Source organism: Zingiber officinale, chromosome 7B (genome assembly GCF_018446385.1).
Source record: "Zingiber officinale cultivar Zhangliang chromosome 7B, Zo_v1.1, whole genome shotgun sequence".
NCBI classification, from domain to species: domain Eukaryota; kingdom Viridiplantae; phylum Streptophyta; class Magnoliopsida; order Zingiberales; family Zingiberaceae; genus Zingiber; species Zingiber officinale.
In genome coordinates, this window is record NC_055999.1 from 1,420,240 (window position 1) to 1,438,154 (window position 17,915).

General features: G+C 39.9%; 2 protein-coding genes across 3 annotated transcripts; one reads left to right on the plus strand and one right to left on the minus strand.

Annotated features, from left to right (window-relative positions):
* Positions 1-2,818: 2,818 nt before the first annotated feature.
* On the minus strand, positions 2,819-7,246 carry LOC122004952 (reticulon-like protein B11). The gene is made up of 6 exons (XM_042559824.1): positions 6,843-7,246; positions 6,563-6,743; positions 6,335-6,476; positions 6,164-6,233; positions 5,885-6,083; positions 2,819-3,035 (listed from the first exon to the last, which is right to left on the minus strand). Exons 1-5 carry the CDS (start codon positions 6,961-6,963, stop codon positions 5,926-5,928), a joined length of 672 nt encoding a protein of 223 aa, XP_042415758.1. The 5' UTR covers positions 6,964-7,246; the 3' UTR covers positions 2,819-3,035; positions 5,885-5,925.
* An 8,812-nt stretch (positions 7,247-16,058) lies between these two features.
* Positions 16,059-17,915, plus strand: LOC122004953. Of its 2 annotated transcripts, XM_042559827.1 has the most exons (3): positions 16,062-17,154; positions 17,244-17,556; positions 17,641-17,915. In XM_042559827.1, exons 1-3 carry the CDS (start codon positions 16,321-16,323, stop codon positions 17,775-17,777), a joined length of 1,284 nt encoding a protein of 427 aa, XP_042415761.1. In that variant the 5' UTR covers positions 16,062-16,320; the 3' UTR covers positions 17,778-17,915. The 2 variants fall into 2 exon arrangements, with proteins under 2 accessions (XP_042415759.1, XP_042415761.1); XM_042559825.1 differs by having other exon boundaries at positions 16,059-17,154; positions 17,244-17,915.

Sequence of the window (17,915 nt, forward strand, 5' to 3'; positions counted from 1 at the left end):
GCTCTAGGTTCAGATAACCTAGAAACAGCAAGTTAAAACAGTTAGCTATATTCAGTATTTTATTGTACTGGATCGAGATATCCATTGGGTTGGACTCCCACAATCGTCCCTAGGTTTAGATAACCTAGTTAACCCTACTAAATTCGGGACTTGCAAACCCGGTCTAGTTAGGGATGCGCGTGTCGGGCCCAAATAACATGATTATGTATTTTCACTTATTATGAATTAGTTTTCAAAGCTCAAATTAGTTATGTTAGTTGAGTTGGAATTCAGTATCAGTTTAACTACAGTTTAGCTTATTATATGTTCAGTTCAGTTATCTTTATTGATTCATATGATTAGTTGTCATGCCATGATTGTATGCTTATATGTCATGCCATGTTTAGGTTATTCAGTATACTTAGCATATCCTTTCAAACAGCATGATTTAAAATCATATTTGCATCGTATGCATGTTTTAGTGAGGTAGATGGTTTCTTACTAAGCTCTTTAGCTTACAGATACTATTTTCCTTATACTGCAGATACAGGTAAAAGGAAAATGGACTAACAGTGGAGGCTGGAGGTCAATGCAGATCAAGATGTGTGTGGAAGGAACTGGAATAAAGATCCTAGGGATCTAATTTTATTTTATTATGCATTAGAACGTGTTCAGTATGCATTAGTACTTATAGCAAGCATTATCTTATGTTTCTGTTAGTTAGCGAGAGAACAGTTTAAAAACCTTGTTAGTTTTGGTTTCCATATGTTTACATGCCATGAATTAGTATTCTATGCCTAAATCATGTTTAGTATGTTAGCCATTACCTAGTAGAATGTTCCTCTTAGCTTTTATAGTGTTGTGTAATGACTTTGACACGCATTAGTGCTGATATCAGGGGTATGATACGAAATCAGAAACCCCTGATCGGTCGGCAGACCGATCAGGGAGTCTCTGATCGGTCGGTAGACCGATCAGGGACCTGGTTTTGTGAACAGAAGCTTTCTGTTCGTTCCCTGATCGATCCGTGGATCGATCAGGAGCTGGGTCGCGAAAAATGGTTCACTGATCGGTCAGCAGACTGATCAGTAAGCCACTGATCAGTCTCATTGACCGATCAGGGACCAGCTAGATCGGTCGGCAGACCGATCCAGCAGCGTACAGTATCGCAGTGTGGTTTATGGATCGGTCGGTTGAACGATCCGGAGTTTCCTACCGTGCCAGCATCAGTAGATCGGTCTGTGAATCGATCCGAAGTTTATTATCAGTTGTGAACACCTCCCCTAACATGTGTACAACTTCTAGGTACACCCAGAACACTAAGTTAAACTTTATAGCATTTAGTTCAGTAAAATTTTAAATTAGCCAGTTTTCATTCCGCATTAATAGTCCAGCATAGCATAACTGTAACGATCGCCCTCGCAGCCTAGTCAGTAGGAGGCGGGTCGTTACACAAAGTGATATCAAATTTAAATCTTAACGGTAACGCATTATAAGAGAAAACGGACTTAAAAATATTGATTGTTTGAATGAACCTTCTTGAGTATTTTTTTAATTTGTCTCGATGATCGGTAAAAAAAAAACTCAATCAATTATTTCCAAAATTAATCACTACGAAGCGTCGATGTCACACCAATACTCAGGCAGTCATAATTTGACGGTCCTGCCTTTAATGAACCAACAATCACTAACATGGGCGAAACAGCACGTTGAAAAAAACAAGAAAAAAAAAGATCAATAGTGAGATACGTGGCCATCTTGGTTAGACGTATTTAATGATCTGATGAACTAAGTTATATAATATGTTAGGCAATTATTAATGGAGAGCCATGCGGTTCACGGGTTTTGAGCCAACGAGGAGCACTGCAGCCAAACTTTAAGAGCCACTACGAGGAAATACACCTACTTCAGTGTCAAATAATGGACTCCTGGTATATATGTGATTGCATGCTACTATGCTAGAGTGAGTAATGATCATAAATGAGAGAGGGGAAGGTTGTTAGTCATAAGGCCTGCGTGAGCTCCATCAGGGCTGGGGCAGGGTGGGTCTCGATCGTCGTCCCATGCAGTTATGATTCAAGAACAGTAGCCAGCCATCACTACTGTGTCTGTCTTCCTCATGATGAGTGGATTGGGTGCGGCTGTGTAGGGTGAACTGGCTTCCATGCATGTAATGGAAGAGTAGGGCGAGGAAGGAAGCAGAAGCACCTACCGTCTCTACAGTGGAACCTGGCCTTCTGCAGACGACCACTTCCCATCTCAGTGCCTCCACAGGCCTGACACTGATCCGGGAACAGGATAACCAACAAGCGTGCTCTGCTTGACTCGTGGGAAAGATATGATGGCTGTCTAAATACAACATGCCAAATTGCCATAGCACGCCCTGATTTTCGTTTTTTTATCAATGGCTGTGTCATCATGCATGAAATCAAACCATAAGAGGACCGACAATGCCACAACCTACACGATCTGAATCTTTAATTTCGGGGGCCAACTAAATTACCACTAAACAGTAAGTCACTGTATAATCAAATGAAATGACAACAAAACAAACCTTGCCTGTCCAACCTTTGACAAGTTCCAGTTGATTTTGTTAGTTCAGGACGCCATTATTGTGCGCCTCAAGTGTCAAGTCTAACCATGGAAGAGTCCAAAATGCTATGATATCCCTCCCGAGTCCCAAACCACCAGGCGTGCGTTAGCTTGGCATTATCATAGATAAAGCTTACCTGAGTCACTAACTCAACGATCTGGGAATAAAAAGATAAAAGGCATCGGTAGAGTGGGCATGGATGAACACGACCAAGAAGAAAAAAACAATTAGCATGAATGCTTGACATAACCATCAAGAAAAATTATTCAAGTATATCATATAGAAAGCATAGCACAAAGTCAAGATTTTAATATGCATGCCTTTCAGGCATTTCAGTTTATCACATGCCACAGACTAGCAAAGACCCATCACCATGCACAAGCCTCCAAACCTGTGGATCATTAACACTGAAGTACTACCCATGAGCACAGGCAACTGAACTCTGGTGGCTGAGAAGGGTTATCTGAGAAGAAAAATGCAAACATAACTTGTGGTGAATATGATTGAAGACAATTTAAAACATTATAAAATAAAGTAAGATGAAAATATAACTCAAAACTGTTATCTTATGTGGTTTGATTTTTTTTTTTTTTTCCTTTGGACATGGAAAAGAGCTGAAACTTCAGATATGGTCCCAGCAGCAATCAAAATCCATTAGAAAGATAACTGAAACAAGTCTTTGTTTTAAGATGGAATTGTAGGCACCTAATTGATAATTAGACAGACGCGCAAAATTGATAATTGAACAGGAGAAGCACCATGGTGAGAATGCTAATCCTATCAAGAAAAAAAAAAGAAGGAATAGCATGGGATATTCCAGTGTGCCAATAATAACTATAACAGTAAAAACCACAAGAGTCACAATTTGTATCATCCAGTGTAATACAGTTTGGATGAAAAAGATGTGCATCAGGAATAGGAATTAGAGCTTAAAACAATCATTACAATTCTATTCATTATGACTAGATACAAATAATGTAGAACATGATTTCAAAAGAAAGAAAGAAACCCTAAAAGACCTGTAAAATTAAATTCAACTAACTAAATAAACCCAACTGATCAACAATTCCAAAGTTATACCAACTCATTGTGTGCAAAGAAAAGACATTTTGTGCAACAAGATAGAAATGGAGATTTCAAAAAACAGGAATATGATGGAGAAGCTTCAAGTGGACAATTATTGTGCGATTAACACCTAATGATGATATGAAGAACAAATCTTGCTTCTTTAAGATTTGAAGATGATAATGAGTGTGGATAAGATAATGGCTAAGAAGTTTTCAACCTCCAAGTCATCTTCCTCTTTCTCTATGTAGTACCATGGTCATTCGCTCGCTTTAATCGAGTTGATGCCACTGAGGCTTGAAGTGCATAGCAGTAGGCAAGTCCTGGATGACTAAGGATGGCAACCAGTTGATTGCCCACATTTTTTTGTACTACCAAATTTGAAGAATACCTCCTTTGGGAGCTTATTCTTTAATCAAACCTTAGCCTAAAGGCACCCTCATTTTTAAGCAAGCTCAAAAAACCCAATCCACATCAGATTTGTCCATTATACATAACTACCCAACCATAACCAAACCTGATTATTAGGTGCACACAGCCAACATAAGTGGCTTGGATAGATGTAGGCTTATCAACCGTAACTATATGATCAGTGTAACAAAACAGATAATATTTTTTTGATTTTTTAATCAAGGTGAAATAATTGTACTTTTGGATATAAACCAAGAATAGCATGCTCAATAAACCATATCATGATATACATTATTATTTCATATATTTCACTGTCTAAATTTTTGCTAGGTATGCAAGGAACCTTTTGTAGCTTATTTTAGAGTTTTCAATTGAACCCTATGGTTCATGATTCAAATCCACAAAGTGGATTCACAATACAAATCAAAATTTGACAACCTTGATGCAATTAATGACAGAATCTAGCTGAAGCATATCAAAGACCAGGGAAGTTTCTCCTTGATAAAACAACTATGGTGAATGGAAAATGCTTCAGGAAGAGAATCCTCGCTACAACATCTCCAAAGCAAAAAATAAGTGAACTCTCCAGTCACCATTGCAGATGTGGTATGAGAGGTTTCACAAATAAACCTCATGCAGGCAGGATAGCCTTAAGATCCAGACCCATGGAGGTATTGACAGGGAAGATTCCTAGTCAATCTAGCTCTCTTGGAAAGAGAGACAATAAGAAAGCACACAAATACATGGTAGTAGAGATTGGCCAACAGCATTTATCAAGCAAGGCTATGAAGTAAGAGCTCATGGATGCCCAAAACTTTAGCATGATTAGGACAACATACTACAACAAAACAATAGTTTGATAGATCCATTCATAGAACATTCGTCTATGTTTGACGTTGGCTGACAACCCAGCACAACCCTTAACCTTTTCCATCCGGGCTTTAAATTGACACTTCTGGTTTTTAGGACAACATACTATAAGGCAATTTTGCACTGAATATCATAAAATGATTAGTACTAGCACAAAGGAAGCTTCACCTAATATGATAAATTTTAGTGATAGCCCATCTGGTAAGAGGAATGCTCATATAGAAGGATGGAATCTATAAAAGTGTGCTTGTGAGACAACATCCATCTATGAGTTAAACAAGGGCATGTTGGTGCTCAATGCATAAGTTGCAATAAATCATAAATGACTGAACCAGCATATAGGTAGAATAAGATCAAGGTATTTACAGGAAAGTAATCTGGTTTGCCACCAAACTTACTAGCAACCTCTTCAGCACTCACAAGAGAAGACCCTAGGTACATAAATAAGAGTAATTTTGGAGAAGCTGGTAGAAAGTTGATTTAAAAATAGGTATCATCAACATATTGAAGAGTGGGGATTTCTAAAGGCAGATATCCTGTCCCACACCAATGATAAGATTAGGTTATTGTGCATTGGCAAATGCTGAAAGATGTGTGCAATCAGCTGGAATAGGACAAAGGAAAGTAGATTGTCCACTTCAAGACAGATATGCATGCTACTTGTATACAAAAAGCATATTGTGTCAGCAACAAAGTTAGAATGCAATCAACACACTAGTAAGAGCAAGTAGTTCCAACATCCGAAGAGCACAAAGAGTCAAATATCATTGACATGTGGTGCAATATTTATTTCTTATTTGTGCCTACAATTTGAAAATGCATTAGTTGAAGTTCATACAATTACTGCTGAAATATTACTGTTCAGCATCCTACTTACTCAATGACCACACTGAATTTTGAGTGTGCAGGAAACACACACAATGTAACAAAATGCACAAGATAAATATTAAAGGCAACTGCAATTACCCGCATGATAAAAACCAAGACACTGTAAAACTACGAATTTGTTACTGGGTCTTCTTTTCTTTGGTTGACCCCCCTTGTCCTCCATTTAAGATGCTCTCATACTGCTTCAAGACGACATCAAGTGCCATACTAAGCTTTTGATCAATATCCTCTTGATACTTGTCATAGACAGCAGGAATCGTGATAGCCAAAAGCACTCCTGTAAATTGGTCCTGTCAAATATGATAGCGTGGGAATGCAAATAAAATGGCAAACTGCATAAGGTGTTTCTTTACTCACCAACGTAGACAAGTGTAAGGAAGTTAAACAAACTTCCAATGCAGGACACAACCCACAGGCTCAATATGACCTTTGAGATGGTAAATACAGAAATCAGCATAGAAAGGCTCGAGTCAGATAAATAACATATAAAATTACCATGGCAGGTGCAAAGGAATGCAGGATAAGCACCTGAAGGAAAACCTTTCTGTCTCTCCGAATGGTTATGTCATGCCCTATAGCCAAGACACGGTTGATCCACACCCTAGCTCTGTCAGCAACCTTATTGACGACCTCATCTGAAACCTCGAGATTGGGAAGCGGCGGAAGAGGCCTACAAATGAGAAGAACTCACAGAGTTTAGCAGAGATATTAGACAGGTAGACGTTGAAAGAGAGATCAAATCATTAGACAGCAAACCTGTTGAGGAGCAAGGCAGATTTGGCCCAAAAGAAGAGAATGACTACGACGAGGAGGACTGCGTTCGCCAAGACGGACAAAATGTTGTACCCCGCCCGCTCGAAGAAAAACCATACCGCTGTAGAGCCGGACACGGCGAGAATCGCTACGTTCCTCCGTCTCCAAAGAAGCACATCGGCGACTGCGCGAATATAACAAATTGAGCAATCAGAAAATATCAACATCGAAAACAAGCAACATTAGGCTGGGCTAGAACAAGTGCGGATAGAAGGTGGCAAACCTGCGCCGCCACCGAGGGCGCGGTGCACGGATCGAGAGATCTTTGCGGGAGGCGCCGGGGAAGCGTCGGAAGGAAGCGGATCGCGGGCAGAGGCACGGCCGATATCTGACACAGCAGCCATCGCTCTCTCTAGGGTTTTGGCGGCTCAGCTTCGGAAAGACGATTATCGGATTTGAACGGAGGCGACGAAATCGAAACACTCCCCTCTCTCTCTCTCTCCTTCTCGCGAGGGATGCGTCAGATTAGCCCCCACGGGCGGGATCAACCGGTTATGACATGAATTCTTGCAGCATGAGTCGAGAGGTCGAGGGTCTGCGGCAGCATATGCGATAACATCAATATCTGTCCGTGCTAAAATGCCTAAGACCACCATGTCATAGCCGGTCCCGTATTCACCGTGATTTACTCCCTCTCATACTTGTGGGACCGAGATGAGGGGGCCGCTGGGTTGGCGCCTTGGCGGTTCCAACCTTTTGCAGCGAGGGATGCGTCAGATTAACAAGGGAAGTCTCGAAGAGTTCCCTGAATAACGACACATCAATGGCACGTAAAAAATGAAAATACTCACATATCTTTTAATTATTACTAACCAACTTCTCGATGCATTCCAAATTTTTTCATTATATTTTATTTTATATATAATTAAGATTTAAATTATAAATTAAATAAAATTAATAATTAAAAAACAAATTACATTATATCCAATAAAAGACGTAAATAAATTTTTTTTTTATTTTTTAATTTAAATTACAAAGTTTATTTCAATTAAAAATAATTTTTTTTAAAAAAAAAAAGAAAAATAAGAGGAGCGCCTGCTTGAAAAACAAGTAGCTTCCGGTTTAAAAATGAGGGGGGAGCTACCTTATTTAAGCTAAGAGTGTCAATTTGAATGGGTCGAATTGAATTTGGGTTGAATTAATTTTTTTTTTAAAAAAAATCTAACTAGAATCTCAATTCAATTCAAAATCTTTAAATCTGATCTTGAACCAGACTAATTTGATCACCCCGAACCCAACCTGAATAACCCAAAAACTCGATTCAAAATGTTTTTTTAATTATTTTCTATATAATTTTTCGCTTTTATCTCAAAACTCTATCATTATCATATTAATATTAATATATATAAAAAAAATCTTATTTTTCAAAATAAAATTCGATTTAACCCCAAAAAACTCACTAAACCTTAAATTCAGGTCAACCTGGGTCAATCAGAATTCGACCTATAAATTTTCCACCTAAAAATACTCAACCTGAACCCGAAAATGTCCGATCTAAATCTGAAAATACCCGACCTAAACTTGAAAATGTTTTTTAATCAGTCCACTTAATTTAGTGAGGTTTCTAAAGTTAGTATGGGACAGTCTTTTATGTCTTAGCCAGGTTTTCTTTTTTTGTATCAAATGACACTTAAGTGAGGAATTGACTAGGTTAATTGTGTACATATTATTATTCCTTAAACCTTTTAATTTTATCGTGGGGTCTTTCATATGTTTAATTAAATATTTAGTGGATATAAACCTAACCTTATACTCTGAATCACACAATTGACCAGTACTGAGTAAGTTGAATTTGAAATTTTTAACAAATAGTACTTAATGAATAATGAAATTAAACTCTAGTTCAATGTTATCTATACCAATTACCATAAGTTTGTCATTGTTTTCAAATGCAACTGTTCCTAAACTTTTATATTTGAATTTGATGAATTTGGTGGATCCCTAGTTATGTGTCTGGAACAACCATTATCTAAGATCCACTTAGATTTCTATAAATAGGTAGAAGTTAGAATATGTTAAGTTGTTTAATGATAGGTAAGTTAGGATATTAATTTTAATTTTAAGTTAAAGTTAAGTTTAAGTTTAAGTTTAATTTTATTTTAATTTAATTTAATCTATCTAATTTAATTTAATCTAATCATCTCATTCAGTCTAAGTTTTCAGACAAAGGTATCATATCATTTTCTGAGATAAGTTACGTTCAATTTTTAGGGGTTGGTTTAACTTGTATTAGATTAAAGTTTTGCTTTGGGTTAATCAAGCATATATTTTTTGAATAAATTTCTAGGATATGGTGAGTCACACGGATATCATTAGAATAATCATGTGCTTCAAGATTTTTCAAATAGTCCTACCTAAAGAACTTAATATAAAACTTTAGTCTAACCAGTTTAGATTGGTAAGAGTAGCTTCAGTTAATTCCACTAAGACAAATGCACTGGGTCGAACACATATGATTCTTCCAATAGACATAGTTTTCCTAACCTACTACCATCCCAAACTTCTCTAGTATTGGTTGTCAGGTTAAATTAGTTACTAATTTATCTAGTCCTAATTACCTAGCTAGGTAAACTATTATTTTAGAGATATCAATTAGTTTGGTGGCTCCTCCTAAATTATTGAACTTGAGTTTAAGTTTTAGGTTTATGTCAATTTATTTTATAGTTATAATAAACTTGATTATATTTTGAGTTTAAATTGAATTTGTAGTTGTTTGATTTAAATTTAGTTTTTGATTTTATTTTATATTTTAGATTTGAATTTGAACTAGTAGGTTTAAGTTTTGTTTTTGGGGTTGAGTTTTAATTATTGACTTTATTATGATTTGGTTTTAGGTATTGAATTTTATTTTTAGGTATATTGTATTAATTGAGTTCTACTTGCTTGGTTAGACAAGATTTTGGAATCCAAATTTTAGTTTATTTGTTATTTTGACAAAAATATGATGTAAATGTTTTATTTGTAGAGCTGGACTTGTATCCTAGTCCGGATTTATTGTATACAACTCGTTGTTATCCAAGTATAAGTTTAGGTTTTTGATATTGTTGTAAATTTTTTAAGTAAGCTTTTAAGATTTAATATTTCAGATTTTTGTGTGGAATTTTCTTTTTCAAGTTTAGCAACTTGAGTTGAATTTTTAGATTGATTTGGTTTAGTTGTTGGGTTTGATTTAAATTGTTCTTTTAGTTCCTTATTTTTCTTTACCAAGTGTATATATTTGACTTTCAACAACAGATAACTTCTTATATAGACAAGAATAATTTAAAAAAAAATCTAGAGCTAGCTTATAATAGAGTTTACTCTAGTGGAACATTTGGAAATAAGTACGGACTCGTGGCTCGATTTGTATTCTAACTCTTCGTTTTGATCCGATTCACTTTCCAATTCTCGTTTGGTTGCCATCGGTGCTAGATAGTTGTTGTATTTTGGTTCGTCGTTATCTGATTCCTCCGAAGATGACTGATCTCAAGTTGCCTCGAGTGCCTTCTTTTTCTTGAGGTTCTTGGGTTTATCATCCTTGATGTCTGAACACTTGTGCTTGCAGTGACCCTTTTTGTTACATCCAAAGCAGGTGATGCTTGACTTGCTGATGTTGGGCTTGATCATCTTTTGAAGGTATTTTGTGCTGAAGTCCTTCTTCTTGTTGGTGAACATTCTCCTTGCCATGTTTACCAATTGCTCTTCTAGATCCGAGTTTGAGTTAGATTCAGATTCCGCCTTTTACTTGGTCTTGTTTTTTGTCTAATTTACAGAACTTGCAAAAAACGTTACACCTTTCTCGACCTTTTGGGAGTTAGTCTGTTCATCCAGCTCCAGTTCACAAAATAGTTCATCTAATTTAAATTTATTTAAGTTCGTCGAAACTTTATAGACATCCACTATGAATGCCCACAGCGCATCCAAGGGAAACGAATTTAAAACATATCTTATAATGTCCCAATTTTGAAGTTTGTGACCGATAAGGTGCATACCATTAAGGATGTCTTTGATCCTCACGTTGAGTTGCGTTGTCATTTCTCCATCCTATATTTTAATATTGAATAATGAATTTAATAAGAGGTCTCTTTTTGTTACCTTCGCATCGTTGATGCCCTTGTATAGTTCGATTAGCTTGTCCTAGAGCTCTTTTACATTTTAAAATAGATCGATCACTCGACCCAATTGAGTTTCTTCTTGGTCAGTTCGCACTGGAAGGTGTTTAGTGGTTCGGAGTCGATCTGAGCTTTCCTTCTTATATTCGGGTTTCAATTCTTCAAATCCATAGGTATTTTGGTTGCTTCGTCAATCGATGCTTGGTGCCCATGTCGAATTGAGAGCCACTGGTCGATAGACCCGACCCCGGGAGGGGTCTGGCATGGACTCGGCTTGGGCCCGTAATCGGGTTGAACCGACAACTTGCCGGGCCGGTTCCGGTTCAGATGCTGTAAAATCGGCGAATCGCCGGTTAACCGGTGGTTCATCCCGCTGGTTCAGTCGCAAATTTTTTTTGGAACCGGCGGTTCATGGCCGTTGGGGGTTTTTTTTGGGTATTTTTTCAACGGTTAGGATTATTTCATCGTTTTTTTATTAATGACTATAATTTATTGTCCATTACTATCAAAACTCTATAAATAGAGAGTAGGCGAACTGAGTAAACAATTTTTTAGGCAATCAGGTTCTACTGTACCAACATTATTTACCCCCCTCTAATCGGTCGCCAAGAGACCAACAGTTACCGTCGGTCGTCAAGTCACAGGATATTTTTATCATTTTGTAATAATATGAATTACATCCCTTATAAAAAATAATGAACACCAAATAAAAAAAATATAATTATATTTGTAATCAAAATTATATACTATGTAATCCGATTACATTACGAGATCACATTTAACCAAAATTTAAATGTCGAATATGCCTCTAGTCCACCGCGACCGCCGCTCGCCGCCCCCGCCGCCGGCGACCACCATCGCCAGCGACCACTGCCGGCGACCACCGTCGCGCGACCACGACCACTGCTGCCGCCCATAACCACCGCTGTCCGTCGGCGACCATCGCCGCCGCCAGCCACCTCTAGCCGCCGACGGTTGTCGTCGGTTGTCGGCGATCGACGACAGTCAGCGGTTGCCGATGGCTGCGACCGGCGGAGGAGGCTAACGACGGCGGCCACTGGTTGCTGCAAGCTCCGATAGAGGTGCGGTGATCGTCGGTAGAGGTTGCAGGATATTTTTGTGATTTAATAATATTACGAATTACATTGCTTATAAAAAATAATAGACACAAAACAAAAGAATGTAATCACCCTTGTAATCAAAGATTACATACATTAAATTATCAAATGTAGTAATGTAATCAAGATTACATTACATTACAAATTTGATTATATTACAAGTTATATTATATTATACTCAACCAAACGTAGCCTAAATGTAGTTTAAAAAGTTAGGTGACTATTAAATAACATAACAGTGGAAATAATTTTTTTAATAATTGCCCCCTTCTTTATCATAATAAAACTGTCCTCCTTTAATTAATTTGGCACGGAGATAACACATATAGAACTATATGTGTAGTAAAAATTGATTTGTGCATCCCAGCACTCTTATTAATGGGTTCAGTCGATACGAAAACATAAATTATGAATGACGATTAACTATTATCTCTAATTATTAATACAAATATTTATAGGAATTTTTCTCTAAATAAAGATATAATCAAAAGATACTGGACTTCTGGGTTGATCGTCGTGTGCGCTTCCTGATTTATCCTGATGATCAATAGAAAACTTTCGTAGGATCGATCATCTAAAAAATAATTAATAAGACTAACTGAGATTATTATTTATTTTTTAATTACTAATACAAGTACATAAGATATATGATCCTATCAAGAATCTGAGAAGATGAAACCGTCGGTGTGACGTGTCTGGAATGTTGATCGTATCTCCATGACCCGACCAAGTCGCCTGATGTCCTCTGATCAACAGTACCAGTAGCCAGCGACCGGATTGTCCCGATCCTTGGTACCCCGATGCTCGAGGCGGGTCCCACAAATATATAAGCAGTCGAATAATAGCAGAACAATAAAAGAAATATAGGATGAGTGCGGTAACATATCCTGGCCCAGGGGACGCTCTCGGATAGATCGATGACCTGGTCGTGATGCTGATCAAGTCGTCGCGACCCTGTAGAATAGATAAATGCCCATCAACTGAGTAGCTGGGCCCGACGACTCAGAGCCAGACGTGATATTCATCCGCAGGACGATGTGTAGTCTAACTACAATCATGGCTCGCAGGCCGGAATACAGTAATGGCCGGAGATGGTCGGCGATGAGGCCGAGGGTTGTAGCCTCCTAGAAGGCCATCTGCGCCAGGGTAGTGCCACCAGTGCATAAAGGCAGCCCTCGATGCCGGCGACGCGCATGAGAGCGACTGGCGCGGCGGCAGCGAGAAGCTGTCGGCGTTCTTGTGAAAACCCGGCTACTATGCCGGGCCACACGGTGGTTGTGACGGGTCGTCAACAAGGAGTCGCGGGATGAAGAGAAGCTGCCAAGTCGGATCCGACAACGGGAATGCATCGACGACGGTGGCGCTGTGCAACCGGCTGAGGGCGCGGGTCAGCTGATAGAGGCGGCGTCTGAAGGGAGCTAGTGCGTGGATTAGGGCCCTGGAGGCTGCCGGCATCAGCCAAAGCAGAGGCCCGGCGATCAGCATGTTCTTGGCCGCTCCTTGCTCCTCTTGGATCGGAAGGAGGAGAATCTCGAGAAAGGTGACGGCGGAGGCGACCGTGAGGAGTAGAGGCACGACAAGCTCGACGAGGGCTAGTTGGAGGTCGTAGCAGATGAAGCTGAGGCGGAAGTCGACGCCGGCAAGGTGGGCGATCAGGTAGTGCACGTTGACTTGCGCCTGTACAGCCAGTGCCACGAGGACGACTGCTAGGTCCGCCTCGAGGCCGCTGAGGAACTGGGCGGAGTAGCCGGCGGTGGCGTGACGGGCTGGGAGATAGGCGGTGGCCGCAGGGCCGACCCTGACTTTTGGGGGCCCTTGGGCGAAAAGAGAAAAGTAACCTCTATATAAAATTTTTTTACTAACTTAAATTTGAATATAGTTTAATAGAAAAACATAAAAATCAATATAGTTCATTTAAAATATGATAAACTTCATACAAAATTTATTTCTTAAGATTTTTTAAAAAATGCAACACAATACAAAATATGTTTCCTAAGTTTCTCAAAAAAGTGTAATACCTACAAATAAAAAAAATAAGTATGAAATAATCATTGAAAAAATCTATATCTTCTAGCATTTTGAGAAGTAAAATCATTAAGGTCTTCAAAATCAAAATTTTCTAACACCTCATTTTCAATACATAAAATTGTCAAGTCATTTACATTCAAATCATTATCATCATTTTCTCTCAATTCTTCCTGCTCATTCATTGCATGATTATAATAATCATTTTCTCTCAATTTTTTCCGCTTGTTGATTGCATGATTATTTAATTCTTCTTGATTACTCGATTGCTGCTCATTTGTTACATGATCATTTAGTTCTTCTTAACTTTCTTCTTGCAATTCATCAACTGAATTTTCAATTGAAGAGCTAGCTTTAAAAAACTTACGAAGAACACCTTTGTGAGTTTTAATAATCTGTTCCACTCTTTTTCTTTTGTTTCTTTTCTGACTCCAAGATTGATATTTTTTTTAGAAACATGTTTGTATTATAAATTTCAAGTGTAAAAATAAAACACACAAAACTAGGAACAAAGCTAAAAATGAAATAAACATAAGCAATGAAAATAATAGTCAAAGAACAATAAAATCTGGTTTGTACTTAAAACAATCGATATAACTTATTCTATGATGATTAAAATTAGAATAATTTATTTAAACTCTTTTAAATCTGTAAAAAAAATCATAAAATATTGACTCCAATACAATATTAAAAATCAATATTGAATATTGATAATAAGAAAAAATATAGATGAGTAGGTAACTTACGTTATAAGTTTATATATTGATGAATGATGATTTTGATGAAACTAAAATTAATAATCTTTTCTAATTTAATTAGAAGAGATTCAAAGGAGAAAAAAGGAGAAAATTAATATTCAAGATTCATACTTTACTCTTTAGAGTCTTATATCTTCTATAAACAAATTAATAAAGAAAGAATTATATAAAAAATAAATTTTGGAAACAGAAAAAAGGATCATTTACTTTTCTTTTTTTTTCTTTCTTTTCTATTTTAGATTTTTTTCTTAAATTTTAATAGAAAATATATATATATATATATATATATTTTTTTTTGACCTTTATTAAAATAATTCAACAATATATATATATATTTGAATCTTTATTAAAATAATCCAATCAAATATATTTTTTTAAGTTTTTATTAAAACAATCTAAATATATATAATATATATTATATATGCATGTTAAATTTGGGACCCCTAAAAATTGAGAAATCTTGATCATCGTCCCAGATGACATGCCTCAGGATTGACCTGGGTGACCGTTGGAGTGAGGGAGAGGCGGTGGCGGTGAGAAAGGGAGCAGAAACTCTCCTTCTTGTTCGCGGTGGCGGCGAGAACAGATCAAATCTTCTGTCCCGAAACTCTCCCTGTCCCTCTGTCCCACGCAGAAAACGACACACGACTCGTGAGAAACACGTGACGAAGGCGGAAACCACCTATAGGGATCGGTCTGTGGACCGATCCACCTATAGGCTGATCGATCCACAGACCGATCAGAAGCCTCCCAGACTGATCAGGATATGTCCTGATCGGTCTAGCGGATCGATCTGCTGACCGATCCACACACTGTCTCACAATGCAGGCAGTGAGGTGCAGGCAGCGAATCGCTCTTTTGGTTTCCGCCTTCGTCACGTGTTTCTCACGAGTGGAGTGTCGTTTTGAGACAGTGTTGTGGATCGGTCAGCAGACTGATCCGCTGGATCGATCAGGACATATCCTGATCGGTCTGGGAGGCTTCTGATCGGTCTGTGGACCGATCAGCTTATAGGTGGATCGGTCCACAGACCGATCCCTATAGGTGGTTTCCGTCTTCGTCACGTGTTTCTTATGAGTCGGTGTCATTTTTTGCGTGGGACAGAAGGACATGGAGAGTTTCGGGATAGAAGATTTGATCTCCGGGGAGAAGAACACGAAGGCCCCTCCTGGTGAACAGTGTATTTCCTCGAAAATGCCCCTTTCATCCCTCTAATTTCACTAATGTCCGATGATACATCCACATCAATATTAAAAAAGGAGCATACTCAAAGGTGTAGAGTTTCGATTTAAAAATATCATACGGTAAGCCTCCAGCTGTTTTCTAAAAATATGGACTCCATTGTTTTTATGTGTATTTGACCGTGTGACGCGTGTAATGATCAATTAAAAGAGATAGCTCTGGTTCTGCTGCGTCACGCGTCATCGACGCTTATTTTCAACTAATCAGAGAAAACTAAAACAGAAGAGCTTATCACGGAAGACGCCACGCCTTCTCTTTTCCTCTTCCATTGCCGTGCTGGATCACTGTCGATCCTTTTCCTCCCTCGCCGGCAAAGTTCTTACTCATCGTGCTTGCGTCTTCAAGATCGACCAAAATTTCGTCGTCTGTTCATCCGATTGATCCCCTTTTTGTGAGCGCATCGTAGCTTGGATTGCTCTCTACGTCGACCACCTCGTCTGCGCAATTCGAGGGACACGCCAGCTGCGATGACGAGGAGGGAGGCGGCGCCGCTCCTCCCGGCGATGAAATCGCTTCTAATGGACGACAGCGACGAGATCCGCAGCCTCCGGTCCTGCCTCCGGTGGATGTGCCTCGACCAGTCGAACGCCGGCCGGTCGGTGGTCTCGTGGGTGGTCTTCTTGGTTTTCGGAGTGGCAGTCCCCGCCGTGTCCCACTTCGTCCTCTCCTACCGTCCGCACCGTCGCCCTTATGACCTCGTGGTCCAGCTTTCCCTCAGCGCCGCCTCGGCCCTCTCCTTTATCTCCCTCTCCGCCTCCACCCGTAGCGGCGGCCTCCGCCGCTTCATCTTCTTAGACAAGGTCGCCGCGCAGAGCGCGCGCGTCCGCGCGGCGTATTCCGCCCAGCTCCGCAGGTCGTTTCGCTTCCTCTCTCTTTTCCTGGCGTCCTGCTTCGCCGCGGAGGTGGCCTACAAAATCTGGTGGTACGCGTTCAGCGCCGATCGGATCCCCTTTTGGAAGAACCCGGTGGCGACAGGGTGCGTGGCGTGCTTGCTGGAGCTGACGTCGTGGGCGTACCGGGCGGCGAGCTTCCTTGTGGCTTGCGCGGTGTTCCGGTCCGTCTGCCACCTCCACATCCTGCGTCTGCAGGAATTCGCGGCCGTATTCCAGGAGGAATCGGAGGTGATGCCGGTGCTGAAGGAGCACCTCCGCTTGAGGCGGCAGCTCAAGGTCGTAAGCCACCGATTCCGCGGCTTCATCCTCTCGGGCATGGCGATGGTGACGGCCAGCCAATTCGCCGCCGTCTTGGTCACCACCCGACAGCACTCCGACGACAATCTCTTCAACACCGGCGAGCTCGCGGTCAGTTCCCCTTCTCCCTCCCCTTCCTCTCCCCCAATTTAGAATTTCCAGCACCGAAACCGACATCGATTTCCCTTCGAATCTCGCAGCTCTGCTCAATTGTCCTCGTCACCGGGTTACTCACATGCTTGCGCAGCGCGGCCAAGATCACCCACAAAGCTCAAGCACTCACGAGCCATGCAGCAAAATGGCACGTCTGCGCTACCATCGAGTCCTACGCCATCGATCCAGAGACACCCTGTGGAGCCATTTCCACGTCCACTCCCCAATTGCCCGCAGCCGAAATCGACGACTACTCGGACGACGACGAAGAAGGAGGCAGCGAGGAGGACGAACTCGAAGACACAAAGATCGTGCCGACGCACGCGCACACCATTTCCTTTCAACAGAGACAAGCACTTGGTACACTTCCATTTCTTTTTCTTCTGAAATCTGATGAATTAAAACGTTCATTGGTGTTCGAATTACATTTTCTGTCGATCGCAGTGACGTACTTGGAGAATAACAGAGCAGGGATTACAATATTTGGGTTCACAGTGGATAGGACATGGCTTCACACAGTGTTTATGCTCGAAACTAGTCTGTTCTTGTGGCTTCTGGGCAAGACGATAGGGATCTCCTAAAACCGATCCAGGAATAATGACTGCAGGGTTCAGTAGTGGAGCAGGTGCAAGGCTTTTTTTTTCTTCTGATTTTGGAGTTAGAAATATTGTTGTATCGGGTAGCTTTTCTAATTTGGATTATGAGTTCGTTGATTGGTT

Bases quoted from the DNA above. Each gene is read 5' to 3' on its own strand.
- LOC122004952 (XM_042559824.1), bottom strand. From the start codon at position 6,963: ATGGCTGCTGTGTCAGATATCGGCCGTGCCTCTGCCCGCGATCCGCTT. The intron at 6,744-6,842 runs GTTTGCCACCTT...ATATTCGCGCAG, and splicing joins CGCCCTCGGTGGCGGCGCAG to TCGCCGATGTGCTTCTTTGG. The intron at 6,234-6,334 runs GTGCTTATCCTG...ACCATCTCAAAG, and splicing joins ACAGAAAGGTTTTCCTTCAG to GTCATATTGAGCCTGTGGGT.
- LOC122004953 (XM_042559825.1), top strand. From the start codon at position 16,321: ATGACGAGGAGGGAGGCGGCGCCGCTCCTCCCGGCGATGAAATCGCTT. The intron at 17,155-17,243 runs GTCAGTTCCCCT...CGAATCTCGCAG, and splicing joins TCAACACCGGCGAGCTCGCG to CTCTGCTCAATTGTCCTCGT.